The sequence below is a fragment of the Triturus cristatus genome, chromosome 12 (genome assembly GCF_964204655.1).
Source record: "Triturus cristatus chromosome 12, aTriCri1.1, whole genome shotgun sequence".
In the NCBI taxonomy this organism is placed as follows: domain Eukaryota; kingdom Metazoa; phylum Chordata; class Amphibia; order Caudata; family Salamandridae; genus Triturus; species Triturus cristatus.
Window position 1 is genome coordinate 774387029 of NC_140595.1, and position 19811 is coordinate 774406839.

The 19811-nt window shown below is 48.4% G+C and overlaps 1 protein-coding gene across 1 annotated transcript in view; it reads left to right on the forward strand.

Moving 5' to 3' along the window:
• The window catches only part of DNAH2 (dynein axonemal heavy chain 2), a 2945517-nt gene that overhangs the window by 819584 nt on the left and 2106122 nt on the right, over window positions 1-19811 (forward strand). Inside the window, exon 29 of the mRNA XM_085638712.1 lies at window positions 1077-1257. Within this exon, the coding sequence (XP_085494838.1) occupies window positions 1077-1257 (181 nt within the window). The remainder of the gene's footprint in view (window positions 1-1076; window positions 1258-19811) is intronic.

The window sequence follows — 19811 nt, forward strand, 5'->3', positions numbered from 1 at the left end:
CGCCCTGGTCCGTATGGACAACACGGCGGCCATGCATTATGTGAACAAGCAGGGTGGTACAAGGTCTCGTCTGCTATCCAAGGCAAGCTCAGGAGCTTTGGGAGTGGATTATACAACATGAGATCTCTCTTTCGGCGGAGCATCTTCCGGGTGCCCTCAACAAGACGGCGGATACGCTAAGTCGTCTCAAATCTGTGAGCCACGAGTGGGAATTAGACCAGCGCACTCTGGAAAGAACATAGAGTTCACTGCTTATAAATGGTCACTAAGCAGTGAACTCTTTTGAACAGCTTTTTTTCTGCACTGGTTTTACTTAGGAATGCAATAGAGAGTATAAAATGTCAAAAAAATGTTTTTCTCTCTTGGAAATCCTATTTTAATTATGCACTCTTCCTCTTTTTGCACTGCACTTTGCTAATTGGAAATACCCCTAAAGGCCAAATACAAGCTTTAACTTCACTCTATGTTTTCTCTGTTCCCTCTGAAAAGATCCAATAGAGGATACAACTCACTCAGCTTTCCTCTATGAATAGTGAGGACAGAGGAGAGTTTGGTTGGAACCCCAAATGATGACAATAGTCACTTTGGTGAATGATGGGATTCCAACAATCCTGAATGGGTCCTTTTCTTTTCGGTTTACTAATTTTTGTACTCTTGCTTGATCCTCTTTGGTTACACTCAGCCTGAGAGCAATTTTGGTGCACTTTGTTCTAGAAATCTATCTAGATTTGCAGCTAGTATTGTAGACCACGGATTATACGTATTGTTTTGTGATTAATAGAATAGAGGGATTTAATCCGTTTTGAGTCTATAAAATTCTCTCAGACCCTATATGGTGTGTTTTTAATCTATGAAAGTTACCAATACTGGAAAACCAAAGTTACAGGTAAGTAACTTGTTTTCTAATTCAGCGCCAAGATACCCCTTTGGGGGTGAACGTGCGCTTTACAAATACACGTTATGTTATGTTTATATAGAGAGCCAGCTTCCTACAAATCTCTGTTATCCTTTCTCACCAAGAAGGGGAAAGTAAATGTGGTATGATTAATGCCTATGCTTCTTTTCTCTTAATTCAGGGGGACAGAGGAGGTGTTCCAAGCCTTGGATGATAACCAGGTGAATCTGTCCACCATGAAAGCCTCAGTTTTTGTCAAAGCCTTTGAGCGTGATGTGGACCACTGGGAGCGTTCTCTGTCTCTTATCCTGGAAGTAATAGAAATGGTCCTGACTGTGCAGAGGCAGTGGCTGTATCTTGAGGTGAGAACAAAGGCATTACCTGTTGCATATCATAATAAAGATTGTTCCTCATTATGATAATTGTCATTTTCCTCCAGGTGATTTGCCTTTAGCCATAAGCCCTTAATTATCACACATTTTCTCTTTTCTACCAACCCACCTGTCTTTCTACACCTAGCATCTGCTATATTTGGTGGATGTACAAGTGCAATTTGGACATTCGTGCTTTTTGTCATATTTCATTTAAATTGTGCGTCAACTAAAATACTTTCCAGGATTCAATAATATGGTGCTACTACTAGTTACATTGGTGTCCTGCTTTGTCTTGTTCATAGGTGGTTGGGAGTTTCCTGTAATGATAGGCAGGAAGCAGAAAAGGCTCTTCAAAAATGAATGTTGTCATTTTCTTCATGTTCCCTTCTCTGTGTGCCACCTCCATCCCTTTGTATGTATACAACACCAAACATGACACCCATTCCTCCCTTTCTGTCCGTATTATTAAGGATGCAGGGTTTTGTTTCTCTGGCACCTCTGTTTGGGTAGTGCTGCTCTTTCCCTCTGTTCTAATATGTCTGGAAGGGTTGGTGTTTTTTAAATCCGGTTTCGGATATGCTTTCTTGGTGGCTGACATCCACAAGTTGCCCTGTGCCTGTGACACCAGCATCTGGTGAGTCCTTAAGTTTGATGTTGCAGAGTTCATAAAAGACCACTATGAAACAATCTCTTGCCATTGTCAAAGAAGGCATCAGTATCGAAAGAAACCCTAGACTTTGTCACTGGATGTGAAGTGTGCCACTCATGCAAGGATTAATGTATTACTGGTTATGGTACTTAAATCAGCCTCACCTGGTGATACAGCTAAGTAGGTGGCCACCCCCGTTTTTTGGAGGCGTCACTGCACACTTGATAGGGGAAACCTTCAGAAAAACACACTTGTCAGTACTCTTGAAGGGAAAGCACTAATCATGAGCTGTGGCCTCCCGCACTACCGCTCAATCTGTACACATCTGACCCAGTCCCATCAGTACCCCACATGGATTCCCCGTTGGCAAAAACACCATTGAACAGTGCAAAGCATCCTTGGGTTAATCAGACTCTGCAGGCAAAAATAACCCAAAGAGCTCAATCCCACATTGTAGAGATTAAGCTCCTCTTCCGTTGTGGTGATGCAAATTCAACTGTACTGGAGATACCTGAGATCAATACTTCAATATCAGAACACCCCATCCAGTCCCACTCTTTAGCTGTTCAGAACGCACCTAAAAAGAGAGGATAGAAAGACTTACACACCTGAGTCAGTGCCTTCATTGGAACTTGTTTGTATTGCATAGTACTCATATCATTATATTGCCTCACAAAAGCATTAGCAGTAAAATAAGAGATATGCATGAGAAAAGAGAAGACGTGTGTACATTTGTTTCGGGAAGGTGCTAGTTTCTATGAAAGAGGCTTTTTCAAAATCTATCCTATATTTCAGGTAGTGGCTCCACAGTTAATACCCTGACTTTTTTACAGTTCCTACCACTGAATTCCTAAATTAGTTTGTTGGATTACTTTTCTTTACAGTGCACCAGACCAGTTATTGAGTACCTTAACAAAGGTCATCTTTATAATAATTTCCAAAGGTCAGTTCTCCTCTTGTTTTTAACCCAGTAACTTTTGCCTATCTTGACTCGCAGCAGCCTCATTGTTAGCACTTCGAGAAAGTGCCTTCTGCTTTCCTGATTAATGTACAATTACCAAAGTAGATGTCATTCATGTATACGTCATTCTGCCCACAATTTCTACTATAATGTAAGCAGTAATGCTACTTATCCATTTTGGTACACAAACATACAATGCCAAAACAGACTGATCCTTTTCATCTCCAATTAATTCATGGACGCTAAATTCAATAAAAGGAATCAGCATTTATTCTTTTAAAAACATCATACAAAGGCTTTAGTTTTTTCATCACACACAGAGGACCAAATGCAAAATTGGATCATAAATGTTCTTCCCTCCCACCAACATCAACTGATACACAACAGTGGATACAAACAAAAAAACATTTAGACAAATAAATGTGAATACAACAATACACAAAAAAACACTAATACAATACATTTTTCAATGTCCAGAACAAGAGCTAAAAATTAGTAACATATATATACATCTATAAGACACTTCAATTAATTCAACTGCTATCTTTCGTATGGACAGTGCACCACTGACAAATCGCGATGTCTGCGGCCAGATTGAGTTTTTAACTGTAACACTTGTTAATTCCCTGGATTTCAGTGTCACTCTTTTTTCAAATAATTTTTAACAGTAGGCTTACAAGTACGGCTGGACAAATAAATGTGAATACAACAATACACCAAAAAACACTAATACAATACAATATTAGGTCAGTTCTTATTTTTTCAATGTCCAGAACAAGAGCTATGAATGAGTAATATATATATACATATACAAGACACTTCAATGAATCCGCCTGCTCTCTTTTGTATGGACAGTGCACCCCTGACGAATCATGACTTCTGTGGCCAGGTTTAGTTTTTAACTGCAACACTTGTTATTTTCCTGGATTTCAGTGTCACTCTTTTTTCAAATCATCATTTTTAATAGTAGGCGCACAAATACTGGCCAAAGCGCATTTCAAACCCACTACAACATCTTTTATGGGGTTCTCCTCAGGACACAGAACTGCTATCCACTCTGCAAAAATAAACAAAAAATTGCATGTTACCATCTACAAAGTACAATGGTGGGTCTAAAATACCTCAGGAAAGACACCATAATTACCTCATGTGGCTTGAATTATTGGCACAGATACGCTGGTCAGATTATTTTACCTGAAAGGCATTTGTCAGTATATCCTGTTTACAATACCTCTATGCTCTCGGTCAGGGATCAGCTCCCCTCCCGCAGCTCCGCCTGACAGCGCTCAACTTCGATCCAGACTAGGCAGGGTTCGAGCCATCTCCCTGCTGGGTCCCACTCTTGGTCATTGTTTTTTTTTTCCTCTTTTCTCATCTATTCCTTCCTTTTTTCTTCTTCCCCACATTATACTTATACTTCTAACCCTCCCATTCCATTCCTTTCTGTGCTGCCCATAACGCTCTTCCTGCATTATTGTTTCCGCCGCTTCCTGCCCCACTCCCGCCTCCCAGCCGCAAGCCCCTCCCCTACTTATATGGCGACCGCTGCGGGGAGCGCGAGCTGGACCCCTGACCCTCTGTCCGAGATCAGCTCCCCTCTTGCAGCTCCGCCTGACAGCGCCCGATTTCCATCCAGACTAGGCAGGGTTCGAGCCTTCTCCCTGCTGGGTCCCACTCTTGGTCATTGTTTTTTTCCCTCTGTTCTCACCTGTTCCTTCCTTTTTATTTCTTCCCCACATTATACTTCTACTTCTAACCATTCCATTCCTTTCTGTGCTGCCCATAACGCTTTTCCTGCGTTATTTTCCCGCCACGTCATGCCCCGCTCCCGCCTCCCAGCCGCAAGCCCCTCCCCCTTCCCTACTTATATGGCGACCGCTGCGCGGTCGCGCAGCTGGCACGCCAAAGGCAAGCCCGTCTGTGCCCTTCCGCGCCTGGACCACGCCCAGCGCCAGACCCCAAGGCCCCTGCGAACACCACGACACCAGACACCGGTACGACGCCAACCACCTCCACGCTCTCAACACCGGCCGATCGACCGCCTGCTTCCAGGCCACCCCGAAGCACACCCACGGACCATTCTCCTGCCGAAACTGAAGCTTCACCAGCAAGCGTACACAAGCACACCCTACCCCCCCCCCCCCCACCAAGGCAGGCAACAGCCACCTATGATGCATACTGCTCAACACCCGCTCCGTCCACAGGTACGCCATCAAACTCTGGGATCTGCTCGACTCATCCTCCCCAGACTTTGCGTTCCTGAATGAGACCTGGATGAACACCTCATCGGCGCCCGACGTGGCCATAGCCAACCTCGGATGGCTATAAGATCACCCGCAGGGACCGCACCAACAGACCGGGAGGAGGAATCGCCATCGTCCACAGAAATACCCTCCGAATCTCAGCTAGCACCGAGGACACCGTCGGCACCGCCGAACACCTGCACTTCCAGATCCACATCGATCCCAACACCACCCTCAGAGGAACCCTTGTGTACAGACCCCCCGGACCCCGGGCACAGTTCATCGACTCCATCACAGACGCCGTCAGCTCGCACGCCCTAGCCTTCACAGATTACACCCTCCTCGGAGTCCTCAACTTCCACCTCGAGAACCAACGACAGCAACTCCACCATACTACTGGACAACCTCGCCAACCTCGGCCTCACACAGCTCGTCACAACACCCACCCACTCCACCGAACACACGCTCGACCCCATTGTCTCCGCCAGCAGCCACGTCTCCGTCAGAAACACCACAGAACTCAACTGGACCGACCACCGCTGCATCCACTTATCCTTCATGAAAACCGCCGCACACAACCACCAGCAAAGAATCCCCCACCGCAGCTGGAACAAGGCCACCTAACCACCCCCCCGCCCGAAACCCACAAGTTGACGACACTGACACAGCCGCCTGCAACCTCAGGCAATGCATGAACGATTGCGCCAACACTCTCGCCCCGATCCAGAACCCCTCAAACAGATGCACCGGCAGAAGAGCCATCTGGTTCACCGCCGATCTCCAGATATCCAAGCAGACCTGCAGAAGACTAGAGAAGAAATGGCACCACGAGCAAACACCGGACAACCAGGCAGCCCTTAAGAACCCCAGCCGCAGACACCATCAACTCATTCGACCGGCCAAAAGGACCTCCTTCAAGGAACGCATCGACAACAACGCTCACAACAGCAAAGATCTCTTCAACATCGTGAAGGAACTCACCAACCCCAGCTCCAATGACATCCCGCCATCACAATACCTCTGCGACTCTCTGGCTACCTTCTTCCACCGCAAGATCACAGACATCGACGACAGCTTCAACTCCCAGACCTCTCCAACAGCTGCCGACACCCCAGACCCACCTCCCCCCAGTCACACTGGCTGCCTGACCTCCTGGAACCACACAAACGACGAAGACACCATCAAGACCATGAACTCCATCCACTCCGGCTCACCATCAGACCCTTGCCCCCACCACATATTCAACAAAGCGAGCTTCATCATCGCACCCCAACTCCGTAAGATCTTCAACAGTTCATTCGAGACCACCACCTTCCCTGAAAGCTGGAAACATGCAGAGATCAACGCCCTACTCAAGAAACCCAAGGCAGACCCAAAGGACCTCAAGAACTTCCGACACATCTCCCTGCTCCCGTTCCCGGCGAAGGTTATCGAGAAGATAGTCAACAGACAACTGACCCAATTCCTCGAAGAAAACAACACTTTGGACTCATCAAAATCCGGATTCCGCAGCAACCACAGCACCGAAACTGCCCTCATCGCCGCCACTGACGACATCAGGGCCCTACTGGACAACGGAGAAAACTGCGGCCCTCATCCACCTGGACCTCTCGGCCGCCTTCGACACCGTCTACCACCACACCCTTCGCACACGCCTCTACAACGCAGAGATCCGCGACAAAGCCCTGGACTGGATCACTTCCTTCCTCACCCACAGAACCCAGAGAGTCCGCCTCCCTCCATTCCGATCCGAAGCCACCAAGATCACCTGCGGCGTACCCCAAGGATCATCCCTCAGCCCAATCCTCTTCAACGTCTACATGACATTGCTCGCCAACATCATCCGATCACACAACCTCAACATAGTCTCACACGCCGACGACACCCAGCTGATCCTCTCCCTCACCAAAGACCCCGCCACCGCCAAAACCAACTTCCACGAAGGGATGAAGGCCGTCGCCGAGTGGATGAAGAGCAGCCACCTGAAACTGAACTCTGACAAGACAGAGGTCCTCATCCTTGGCTCCACCCCTGGTGGCCGGCCTCGCTGGGAGCTGCACCAACACCCACCAACCACGCACGCAACCTGGGGTTCATCCTGGACTCCTCTCCGTCAATGACCCAACAAGTCAACGCTGTGCCTTCCTCCTGCTTTAACACCCTCCACATGCTTCACAAGATCTACAAATGGATCCCTACCTGAGCCAGAAGAACGGTCACCCCGGCCCTTGTCACCAGCAAGCTCGTCACCAGCAAGCTGGACTACGGCAACGCCCTCTACGCGGGAGCCACGGCCAAACTCCAGAAGAGACTCCAATGCATACAGAACGCCTCTGCACGCCTCATCCTCGACATCCCCTGCCACAGCCATATTCACCGCCCACCTGAGGGACCTGCACTGGCTCCCCGTCAACAAGAGGATCACCTTCATGCTCCTCACCCATGCTCACAAGGCACTCCACAACACTGGACCAGCATACCTCGATGACCGACTCGACTTCTACACCCCGAACCGCCAGCTCCGCTCCGCTGACCTCACCCTAGCCACTGTCCCACGCATCCGCAGAGTGACCGCCGGCGGCAGATCATTCTCCCACCTCGTCCCCAAGACATGGAACACCCTCTCCACCCACCTACGACAGACCCAGGACCTGCTGAACGCCAGGATACTCCTCAAGACCTGGCTGTTCAATCAGTAGCTGCTCCCCCCCCCTCCTCAGCGTCTTGAGACCCTCACGGATGAGTATCGCGCTTTACCAGTGATTGATTGATTGATTGCTCTAATGCATCCCACAAATGTGCCAAATGCCACCAAGAATATTTTAAAACAACAACTCAGGACTGGTACTCACTATAAAAGGGACTGACACCCCACCTTCATAAGGCGGTCTCCAGTAACTTTCAGACTCCACTTTTAGAAAAGTAGAATAATCTACAACAAGAAATATGACCATTACTCAAAACGCGGCCTCACAATCGAAATGCCATTTGAAAAAGACTGACGATGTATTTTTACTCGATCAAGTATCACACCGTAAATCCTGTCATCTGTTCCACACAACCTTATCCATTGTGAGCCAAGATTATATGTCATACTGTAATGCAGTCTGTCTTTAGGATAAAAATGTTTTTCTCACCTGTAAAGTGCTCCACCAGGAAATATGGCCAGATGTGGCTAACCTGAATTCCATCTTTGGTGGACACAGCGTGTTCGATCAATGATTAATTCCATCTTAAAGATTCAAATTTCAAAACCTCCCAAAGTTTTTGAAACAATCTTTCCCTGATGCTACAACTTTCTATTATCACAAAAAAGAACTCACCCATCATCCTTGTTTTTTTAGAAAACGACTAAAAATGTATGTTTTCCATCTTTGCGTGGAGTAATTTGATCTTTGGAAGATATTGTGATTCCTTATCAACTAATTTGTTTTCTTTGCTTCTTTGTTTTCTATCTATATATTGATGTAACACTGTCTGGGTGGATCACTAATACTCCAAATTGCAGTAGACTATTGAAAACTGTTATAAAATTAATAACTATATTGTGGAAGGTTTTGCCTACCAGATTGAAAGTAAAAATACCCATGTTGGTGTCAACTCCTTCGCCAATTTGAGGTTGAGTGTGCGCCATTCTTCTCAACCAGAAATCACCCTTTAAGGGGATAAACTGATTTATCTTTTAATCCAAGGAAACACACATTTATACTAACCCAGGTTCATGTGATTCAGAGGTTGTCTAAGAATGTGTTTATAACACATTACATTTTTATTCGGAAATGAGTATGGAGTCTTCATATCAATTTCCTCCCCTTCGAAGTCAGTGTGGATTCAAGGTTAGCTTCTTCTACTGCAGAAAACCAATTATTTGGTATGGAAACTTCAATTATGGACCAGTGCAACATAGTTTTGTTTCCACAATATTCAGAATCCTACACATCATTGGCACTAGATCATAAATAAAGGACTCCAGAAAACAAGCTTTTTTTTCATGCAGTCTTTCATCTTGGTCTGCGATGGTTACTGCAAGTCTGGTAAAATAAAAATGAATTGAAATAAACTATATATATTTTAAGTGGTAGCAGACAGTGTTCAATGGCAAATCCATATAAGATACAGCCAATACTGGTCAAATCCAAGTGTTAATGAGTATCCTTATAACTGTTTACTTAGGCTTGTACAGCCATCTTGTAAGTAAACATCATTGAACGTTGATCTCTACCATAAAATTCATATATGTAAATGTAATCAATCCAATTCTGTGCCCTTAACAGTACAGCAAACTAGAACTTTCTCCCAATACGCAATTAGAACATCATAGCCTTGAAAAAGTATTAGTGACGAAACACGTCTACTGTAGTTGATGTCTGCTAAATATGAGCTGCCTGTGACACCCAACTTCTCCACTCATCCAATTGAAATTCATGTGCACATTCTGTTAGATCCTTGTAGATAACTTGTTTGGATTGCATTAAAACATTAATTCCAAAAAGCTGTATTTCTATACTGCATGCAGTCTTTGCTGAATATGCGTCATATTTGTAATAAACAGAACTCCCTCCTTGACTGCCCAACCTCTTGTTTATCAATATATATTTTTAATGCTGCTTATCATTGACACACCTGGTCTGCTCCAGACAGTTCTCTCTCATTCTGAGTGTTGTATCTCTCATCACTCCCATAGCACCTATTGGGTAGCAGGGTGCTGTCTAATGAACGAAGGACAGCTATCCCCCATGGTAAAAGAGGCGTTGATAACAATTATCTTAAAACCTGGTAAAGATCCCCAAGATTGGATCCTACCAACCTCAACAACGAGACTCAAACCTGTGTGGTACAAAATAGACTCAATCCACTGATGAGAGGACTGGTATTACCAGAGTGAATTGATTTTGTATTGGGCACAGCCACCTTTAATAATCAGACTATTGTATGCCCCATGTTCCATATCCACACTGAGGTCAACGCTTTGTCAGTTTTTCCAGATGCAGAGAAGGTGTTTAACTTGCAGTGGATCTTATGTAAGTTGGGGTTCAGCGTCAACATTCTATAGCTCATCAAGATTTTATGCACTGAAACCATGACAAATCTCACCATTAATGGCTGCCCATCAGCAGCATTCTGTATTTTTAGATGTACGCGGCAGGGCTGACCGCTTTCACCACTCCTCTTTATGCTAGCCATGGAGCTCTTGCATGCATGACCACCACCTGAACAGTGGCATTGCATTGCCATATAAACAAGTATTATTGTTATAAGCTGACATCATCCTAATATTTGTTAAAAACCCTGATGTCAACCTTATGCCAATAATTAATGAAATTATCAAATTTGGTACCATTTCTATTACAAATAACAGAAGCTTCGATGAAACCACACCTGGATTGCCCGATGCAGTGGTGTGATGGGTCGATCAGATATTTAGGTATACAGATAAATAGAAAGAAACATTGGGTCTTACAAGACAACTGTGGCCCGGCCATGGAAAAATCAGCCAATAGAGTGAAGAAATGGATTGCTTTGCTGCTATGCATGGCAGGCTGGATAGCCAATATTAAAATATTGGTACTCCCTCAATTTCTATAATTTTTTTAATAACATATCCATTCTGCTGTGAAAATCCTTTTTTGGGAGACTGCAGGCACAACTTACTTGGTTGGTATGGGGCGTTGTTTGGACTCCCAAATTCAGATGCGATACCCTTATGCTTCCATGTGAGAAAGGTGGCTTTCAAGTCCCGGAAATGGAACGCTATTACCATGCTGCTCAATCCCTGTATGTGACTTACTAGTTTGACCCTTCTTTCCAAATGAGCACCCACATTTTATTCCACTCACGCAGATGCTCAAATACCTGCAGAATAGGGGCTGGATATCCTGGCTGTCTAGACTATATACTGAAACTATACCCTTCGCTACAGCAAACTAGTCAAATGAGAAGCTGACCTTGGTAAAGAGATCCATCCAGCAGGGTGCAAATATTGCTGTGTGAAATCTAAGAGAGTATTGATTAATAACAGACACAAAATAATTCATTTTAAATTTATCAACAGACTTTTTGACTCCCCCCCCCCCCCCCCAGCTTCCTACGTAAGATAGACACAGAGTGACCTGCCGGTTGCACAAGATGTGGATGTACTTCAGCGGGCTCTTTCCACTAGCGTGGGACTGCCCACGGGTGTCTGCACACTGGAGGAAGGTGGCGACAATTATTGGAGAGGCAGTGGAGAACCTTATAGAGAGCTCCCCCAATCTATTGCTTTTGTGATGTCAAATCTCTCTCCTGGTCGTCCAGATGACTGGTGTCAATACTAATCCTTCTTACAAAATGCTATCTGTTAAACACTTGGATGAAAGGTCTCTTACCAAAAACATGGGAATGGTTAAAAGAGTCCGCTCCCTGCGAAATCATGGTGTGAGACTTCGCCATGATGCAGGTGCCCAGTCTATACCCCGAGATATCTGGGGTTCTCAAAGAAACTATTTTATTCTACAGCAAGATCAAAATTAGTGCAAATAAAACTTTCTTTTGGTGCAACGTATCAACACCGTGGGAGTGGAGACATAATAGTTTTGCGTATGGATCAAAGGGGTGCAATTCCATCTCTGAGCGATAAGGGTGTTGGCATTGACAACTTACAGGTGGTGTGATGAAAATGAGACTGTTGGTACTGCTTGGTGTTGCTAACTATATAGCATGCTTCTATATCCCGACAATGCATATTTATCTCTGATAAGAAAAAGAAATGATACATGTGCCTTGCTTTTTAAGAGTTCTGGCCAATGGGGCTTTGTATGTTTGCTTCCATGAAAATGTAAATGTTTGGAAGAAAAAAAAGCTGCAGTCTTAGAAATTACCCACTCATGAATATATTTTCTAACTCTAATTTTATCATTTCATGTAAAGCCACAACCTATTAGTGGTTCTTCAATTACATGATTCCTTCGCGTTTACAGGAGTTTTACTCTATCGCCCACCGGGACCCCATAAGGTCAATATTGGAGATGTGGTAAGTGCACTGGCCCTCAGATTTTCGAACTTCACTCTGCTAGGCGATGTCAATATCCACCTTGACTCACATAATAACTCCGGGGCAACCTGCTTCAAGGAGACAATGGACATATTCAGCCTAACACAACGATCCCTAATTGCCACCCACAATGCTGGCCATAAGTTGGATTGCATTTGTTCCAACTTAGAAACCCTTATAGTTAAGCCTCCAGTTGAACACACATGGACCAGTCACAAATTCATCCTATTTGAGATCTTGGTAAGAGATAGGCCCCTTGTAAAGGAGTGCACCAGGACACACCAACAGGACAGGCCCAAGTGGAAGGAATTGATAGCACACCCTGACCTCCTCCCAGAGGCATGGGTGTGTAGACCCATCCTGTCAGGAGACCCGGTAACAGACAACCAGCTTTTTGAACAGTGGATACTCACCTTGAGAAATCGCTTGGTACCTCCGGCCTGAAATCACGGCAGCCCAAATAAAAAGCCTTCAGCCCCGTGGTACTCGCTACCTCTGAAAGAAATGCAAAGTCACATCAGGTCCCTTGAACTCAGATGGCGCAGGAACTATGACTAGACAGAGCTAAGGAATTTCTAAGTAGCCCTCAAAAAATATCACGCCCTGATTAAAACCACCAAGAAAGCTTATTACACTGAGTTTATTAAAACCTCCAACTGCAACCAAAAAGCGTTTTTCAAAATTGTTTACTCATTCACGAATCCTAATATCTTGCAACAAGAAATCCCACCCTTTCCGCGTCTCTGTAACAACATAGCAGATTTTTTTAAACAGAAAGTACAAATATTACAAAAAGACTTTCCTATTCCTAGTCTTGCTTGTACTAGTATTGAAATCTCTGCAGACACTGACAGAGCAGGTATGAAAACCTTCAAACCAATAACCCTGGAAGAATCGCGCCAGGCTATCTGAAAGAGACACGTTAGTGATAGATTCCTTACCTTAGAATTACCCCTAGGCGTCAGACTGGTCCGGAAAGTTTTCATCAGCAGTACCCCTGTGCGTCGGTAGGAGTCGTTGTGCGGCTCCATGTACGTTGGTGGTTTCGTAGTCACCGAGAAGACATCGCTGCAGCTACTTAGACGTGCCCACGCACGCTGACGTCAGTTCTTCTCTTTCCGCGCCAGCAAGCGCAGATCCGGAGAGAGCGGTACCCCCAATTTTTGACTGAGCTTTTTGAGACTTTTTGTCTCTGTTCTTTTGAGTCTCTGACTCCTGGTGTATAGGGATGCCTGGTTTTAAGTCCTGCGAGGCTTGTCCCCGCATGATGTCGGTGACGGACCCACACCGCGAGTGTCTCTACTGCCTGGGGCGCGACCACGACCCCTCGTCGTGCCCCGACTGCCAGGTCACGGCTCCGAAAACTTTGCGGGAGCGGTCCCAAAAGTTGCTTGAGGCCCAGGAGTCGGCTCCGTGCCGTTCAAGGTCCCGGTCCCATGGGAGGTCGAGGGACCGGTCGTGGAGCCGCCACCATCGTTCAACGAAGTCTTTGCACTCGGGGTCAGGTATGACAAAGCGGCGTCGCTCTTCACCTTTCCCTAACCTGTCGTGCGACACGGTTGAGGGTGCAGAGGCGCCTAGACAGTTGCCAACGGCCTACCCGACTCTGGCCCAGCTGCAGGAATTCTTGTCTGCTATGGCCTGTCTACTTGGCCCGTCGGGCCCTGCCGGCAATTTCGGGGCCCGCGGGCCCGACCAGGGATCCTCGCCTTCCTTCGTCGCCGGCCCCGCCGTCATCGACGGCGCCGGCCTCGGCGCCTCGAGACCCCTGTGGTCCATGCCTGGATCACAGCCGATGCCGATTGGCCTCATACGACCTCCATCGGCGTGCCAGCCGCCCGGCCGATGCTGTACCCGGCTTCCTTCCCCAAGTGGACACGGTGCCGGAGGGGTGTCGACCGATTCTGATGTCGATGGGGAATTTCTATCCCTTTATCCACCCACCTCCTTTCCCACCTGCTTCGCAGGTTATAGAGGACGAGGAGGACTGGGAGGGGTCTGAGGACCCCCTCACAGCTCAATGCGAGTTAGAGCTGGACTCGGAAGAGGATTTGGAGGACGAAGGTGGACTGGATTTTTCTCCAGAACCTGGCGCACTGTCTCCTTCTACCATGGCTACGGAGGAGGGTGGTACTTATTCAGAGGTGTTGCGTAGGGCGGCCGAGGCTCTCAACCTCAAGCTCCCTACAGTGGGCGTCAGGACTAACCTCCTGACAGAAGTGCTTTGGCCAGTTTCTAACTCTGCGGAGCTGCTGCTGCCCTTCGATGACGCACTTTCAGATGTTCTTTTGGGCACCTGGTTCAGGCCCAACACAGGGGCTCCTGTGGATAGGACCGTGGCCCAACGCCATCGCCCGGCCCCAGGCAACCCCATTTTCCTCTCCCAACATCCTATCCCTGAGAGCTTGGTTGTCCAAGCCTCTGCGTCCCCCAGCAAATTCCCTTCCGCACCTCCAGACAGGAAATCCAAGAAACTGGAGAACATTGGGAAGAAGATATTCTCTTCCGCCAGTTCAGGGTTGCGGTCTGTGGACACCGCATGCCTCTTGGGCCATTATTCCCACGCTGTGTGGGATACGGTGCACAGGTGCTGCCTCAGTGTCTGTAGGAGGCCCGGACGGTGCTGTCTCAAGCTATTGCAGTAGGGAGAGACGCAGCCAAGTTCACGATTCGTTGTGGCCTTGACACCGCCGACTCGCTGGGCAGAGCGATTTCCATGACAGTGGCGCTACACCATTACGCCTGGCTGAGTACGACTGGCTTTTCAGGGGATGTCCAGAACACTCTGATGGACATGCCCTTTGATGGCACTCACCTTTTTGGCGATAAGGCAGATAGCGCGTTGGGGCATTTTAAGGACTCGTGGGCTACGGCCAAGTCCTTGGGCCTTTCGGTCACGCGCACTCCTTCGACTTCTGCTTTTCGCTCCTTTCGTGGCCAAGGAAGGGGCGATCCAGCACGTTCGTTTATGAGCGACAGGCCTATGCAGCAACAGTCTCAGCGCAGCCACGGATGTGGGACCCGCCTAGTTGGGTCACGGAGCCAGCGGGCGGGTCAGTCCACCACCACCCCTGCCGCCACTGCCTCCAAATCTTCCTAGTCCGGTGTTTCAGGCCCACCAAACGCCAGTGGGTAGCATCACCTCCCCCACTGGCACACCATCACTTCAGACAGGTGGGTTTTACATATGGTCCGAAGGGGCTACTCCCTCCCCTTCGAGACTACCCCTCCAGCTATGCCACCTCAGTACCACCGCATGTCGGGGGATCACTTGGTACTTCTCGAGCAGGAAGTTGCGGCCCACTTGACCAAGGGGGCCATTGAGCGCGTTCCGACGCCAGAAGTAGGTCGTGGTTCTTACTCCCACTACTTCTTGGTTCCAAAGAAGGACAAGGGCCTGCGTCGTATCTTAGACCTTCGGAACCTCAATCGCTTCCTCCGGAAGGAGAAGTTCAAGATGCTCCCACTTGCTCAGGTCTTGTCTGCCCTAGACCCGCAAAACTGGATGGTAGCGTTGGACTTGCAGGATGCTAATTTTCATATCCGCGTCCTGCCGGCCCACCAACGTTACCTGCTGTTCACGGTAGGCCACAAGCACTTTCAGTTCACCGTGCTCCCTTTTGGCCTTACCAGTGCCCCTCGGGTTTTCACGAAAGCGATGGCGGTAGTCGCAGCTCATCTGCGCAGATCAGGGGTTTCAGTCTTCCCCTATCTAGACGATTGGCTGTTGAAGGCGGGCTCGCCCCAAGCAGTCGTCTACCACCTCCAGACGATGGCTGACCACCTGCACTTGCTGGGGTTCTCCATCAATGTGCCAAAGTCGCACCTGATTCCCTCTCAGAAGCTCCTCTTTATCGGAGCGGTTCTGGATACAGAACAGTTTCGGGTTTATCTTCCCGAACAGCGAGTCCAGGACATTCGGGCTAAGATTCCGATCTTTCGTCCCTTGTCCTGGGTTTTGGTCAGGATGACCATAAGGCTGCTGGTCCTCATGGCCTCCTGCATCCTGCTGACCAATCATGCCATATGCGGGCTCTGCAGTGGGACCTGAAGTTCCAGTGGGCGCAGCATCAAGGGGACCTGTCTGAGTACGTCCAGATCTCGGAGGGTACTGCACAGCAGTTGCCGTGGTGGCTGACGAACCAGCATTGGGTCAGCGGCAGATCAATCTCCCTTCCCCAACCGGGGCACACAGTGGTGACGGATGTGTCCCTCCTGGGGTGGGGCGGCCACATGGGAGAGGCGGAGATCAGAGGCCTCTGGTCTTCGGCGGAGTCCAGGCTCCATATCAACCTTCTCGAGCTCAGGGCGAACCTACTTGCACTGAAGGCATTCCTTCCCTCTGTCAAGGGGAGAGTAGTGCAGGTGTTCACAGACAACACCACCGCCATGTGGTACTGCAACAAGCAAGGCGGGGTGGGGTCGCGGATGCTATGTCAGGAGGCTCTGCGTCTCTGGACATGGCTAGAAGGTCAAGGCATTTCCTTGGCGGTTCAACACTTGGCAGGGCGGACAAGCTCGACCGAAGGTGCATGATGGATCACGAATGGCGTCTTTACTCGGAGGTGGCGCAAGGTCTCTTTCAACAGTGGGAAGAGCCTTGGTTAGATCTATTCGCCACTGAAGAGAAAGTACAATGTCAGCAGTTCTGCGCGTTGAAATTTCCAAGGCGGCACTCGCTCAGCGACGCTTTTTGTCATGAGTGGAGTTGCGATCTATTGTACGCCTTTCCGCCTATACCAGTTCTACCCTGCGTGCTGAAGATCAGGCCCGACCGGGGCCAAGTCATTCTTGTGGCCCCGGACTGGGCTCGAAGAGTTTGGTATCCCGAGCTACTCAGTATGAGCGTGGATCCCCCGATCCGACTGCCTCTTCGGGAGGATCTGTCGAAGCAGAAGGGGAAGGTCCTCCACAAAATTCAATGCCGAACAATCGTTGGCAGTTGCCGGCACCTGTTTTCACATCATAAAAAGCCTAAAGACATTTTTTGATCTGCTCCCCAGTTGCCGTTGCTCTTATTACGTCCAGATTGGACTATTTAACAGCCTCTATGCGGGTACCAACAAATCGGTCCTTCACAAGCTTCAAATGGTCCAACACGCCGCAGCACGTCTAGTGCTGAAGTGGCACAGGAGGTCATCTGCATCAACAGCTCTGGAAATACTCCACTGGCTGCCAATTCATAAACGTGTCCTTTTTAAGGTCCTCATCATTACATTTAGGGCTTTTCATCCTTTGGGCCCTCATTATCTCCTAGTAAGGTTTATGCGCTACACTCCCACCCGTAATTTAAGATCATCAAATGCAAATCTGCTGAAAATGCCAGTTTTTAGATTGGTATCGAAGGGTGGAAAATCGATTATATCAATAGGCTCAAAGGCATGGAATAAACTTCCCCCTCAGCTTCGACAGATCACAACTGAGACCCCTTTTAGGAAGGCCCTAGAAACTTGAATTTTTACTGCATCAGACACTCTCTGCAAAACACTGATCTGATCCCTTGTCTTTATCGATGGCAGTTAACCAGTTTGTGTCACGTTACGGCGCTTGCCGTTCCTCGCCACTGCAGACACGCACACAGATACGACCCGGAATACTCACTTCCGGGTAGAAGTCGAGGACCGGTCTAGTCGTTCGTTCAGCGCAAGGGTCAGAGAAGCGCTTCCGGGGGAAACGCTTAAACACCGCGTTTCCCGCCGGCTCGGCGCTTCGTATTCCTTTGGATTCCCCGAGCGCGAGACAGCGTCCCGAAGCTGACCAGCGGAAAGCGAACGCTTTCAATCCCCGCGGGAAACCTGCAACGACCAACGTCCTCTCTCTGGAAAGCATTCCAGGTATCAGGTTCCCCAACCCTTGCCCCTCCCGTGACACTTAGTTCCTTTGAAGGGGTTCTCCTCTTTGTTTGCCATTGATGATTTTGCCAGCGCACTGCGCCAGTTCTGATTTACCCTGAAGGTTTTTGCCATTGATGATTTTGCCAGCGCACTGCGCCAGTTCTGATTTACCCTGAATGTTTTTGCCATTGATGATTTTGCCAGCGCACTGCGCCAGTTCTGATTTACCCTGAAGGTTTTTGCCATTGATGATTTTGCCAGCGCACTGCGCCAGTTCTGATTTACCCTGAATGTTTTTGCCATTGATGATTTTGCCAGCGCACCGCGCCAGTTCTGCCTTACCCTAGATGATTTTGCCCTTGATGATTTTGCCTTTGATGACCTTTTGCCTTTTCGCGCAGAAGCGCCTTGATGTTTTGTTTTCTCTACACTGGAGCAGCGTTTAACATTGCATTCGTCCTCCCGGAGTGTTATTGGGAAGTTGCGTTTAATACCATTGACCTTTGTGCAAAAGCACTGAATTTTGATTTGCTGCATAACCTGTCCTACACACCTCACCTGAACAACTGCCGTGCTGCGACCTTCGTCACCGCAGTATGGTGAGTTCCCTGAGTCTAGGACAGGAAATATATCTGTGTGTGTGTCTACGGTGTGTTGGGGTTCTTCACTGACCTTAGTTTCCCTGTTTATAGGCCACTCCGAGATACCCTGCGCGCCTACCTACCGCTGTTGTTCAGGCTCCTTTCCCTGCGTCCATCTCATCCCTGCTGGGTTCTACTGTCCACGAGGGTCAGGTGGGTACAGGGACGGGCGCTCTTGTCGTCTCTGCGGAATCGCTGCACAAGCAGAGGTAAGTCTTGTGGAGCACTTGACAGAATACGAAGCCCACGTTTACCATTCTGCCCAGACGACATGGGCGACCCAGAGGTCACCTTGCAAGACATTGCCTCCATGCTAACTGCCATACAGGCAGAAAACCTCAGCTTACGTCACGACATGACTACCCTACAGGGCCAGATGTCAACAGAGGTCGCCACCCCTTGGGGAACCACCCCGAGCCACAGGGGCATGCAGGACGGAATATTACGACCGCCGACGTTTACGTTTGGGGGGCCCTCCGCTGCCAGCAACCCGAACCCTGCAGTTCAAGTTATCACTCCTCATCCAGTACAGCTGGCACCACCGGAACGGTTCTATGGCGACAGTACCAAGTACGGCATCTTTATCCATCAATGCCACCTGCATTTTATGGCCAGGAATACTGCCTTTCCTGACGATGCATCTAAAGTAGCCTACATCCTGTCGTACATGGGCGGAGACGCCGCTCAGTGGTCGATAGCGTTGGTTGAACACGACGACCCCATGCTGCACCACCTGCCGACCTTTAAGGAAGCTATGCGACGTATGTTCGCTCGGCACACCTTCGTGCAAGCCGCTGATAACGCGTTACTCAGCCTCAAGCAAGGCAACCAAGATCTCCTTCACTACATAACCACATTTAGTAGACTGGTGATTGAGTCCCAGTGGCCTGAGGACAAAAAGGTGTCGGTGTTTTATCGGGGATTACGAGATGAACTAAAGGACCTCATTTCACAGTTCCCCAACCCACCCGAGGAAATCGGCCCCTTCATCGATCTGGTGGTGAAGATGAACTTTCGTTTGCAGGAAAGAAGGACAGATAAAGGACGAAGCAGCGACAACTGCTTCCTGTCCATGGGGGAGAAGGAGACCCGGAAGACTAAGGAAGAGCTCGGTCCCCAGAGCGAAGCAACTGAACCTATGCAAAACGGGGGCATCAGAGGTCCTTTGTCAAGTCAGGAAAGGG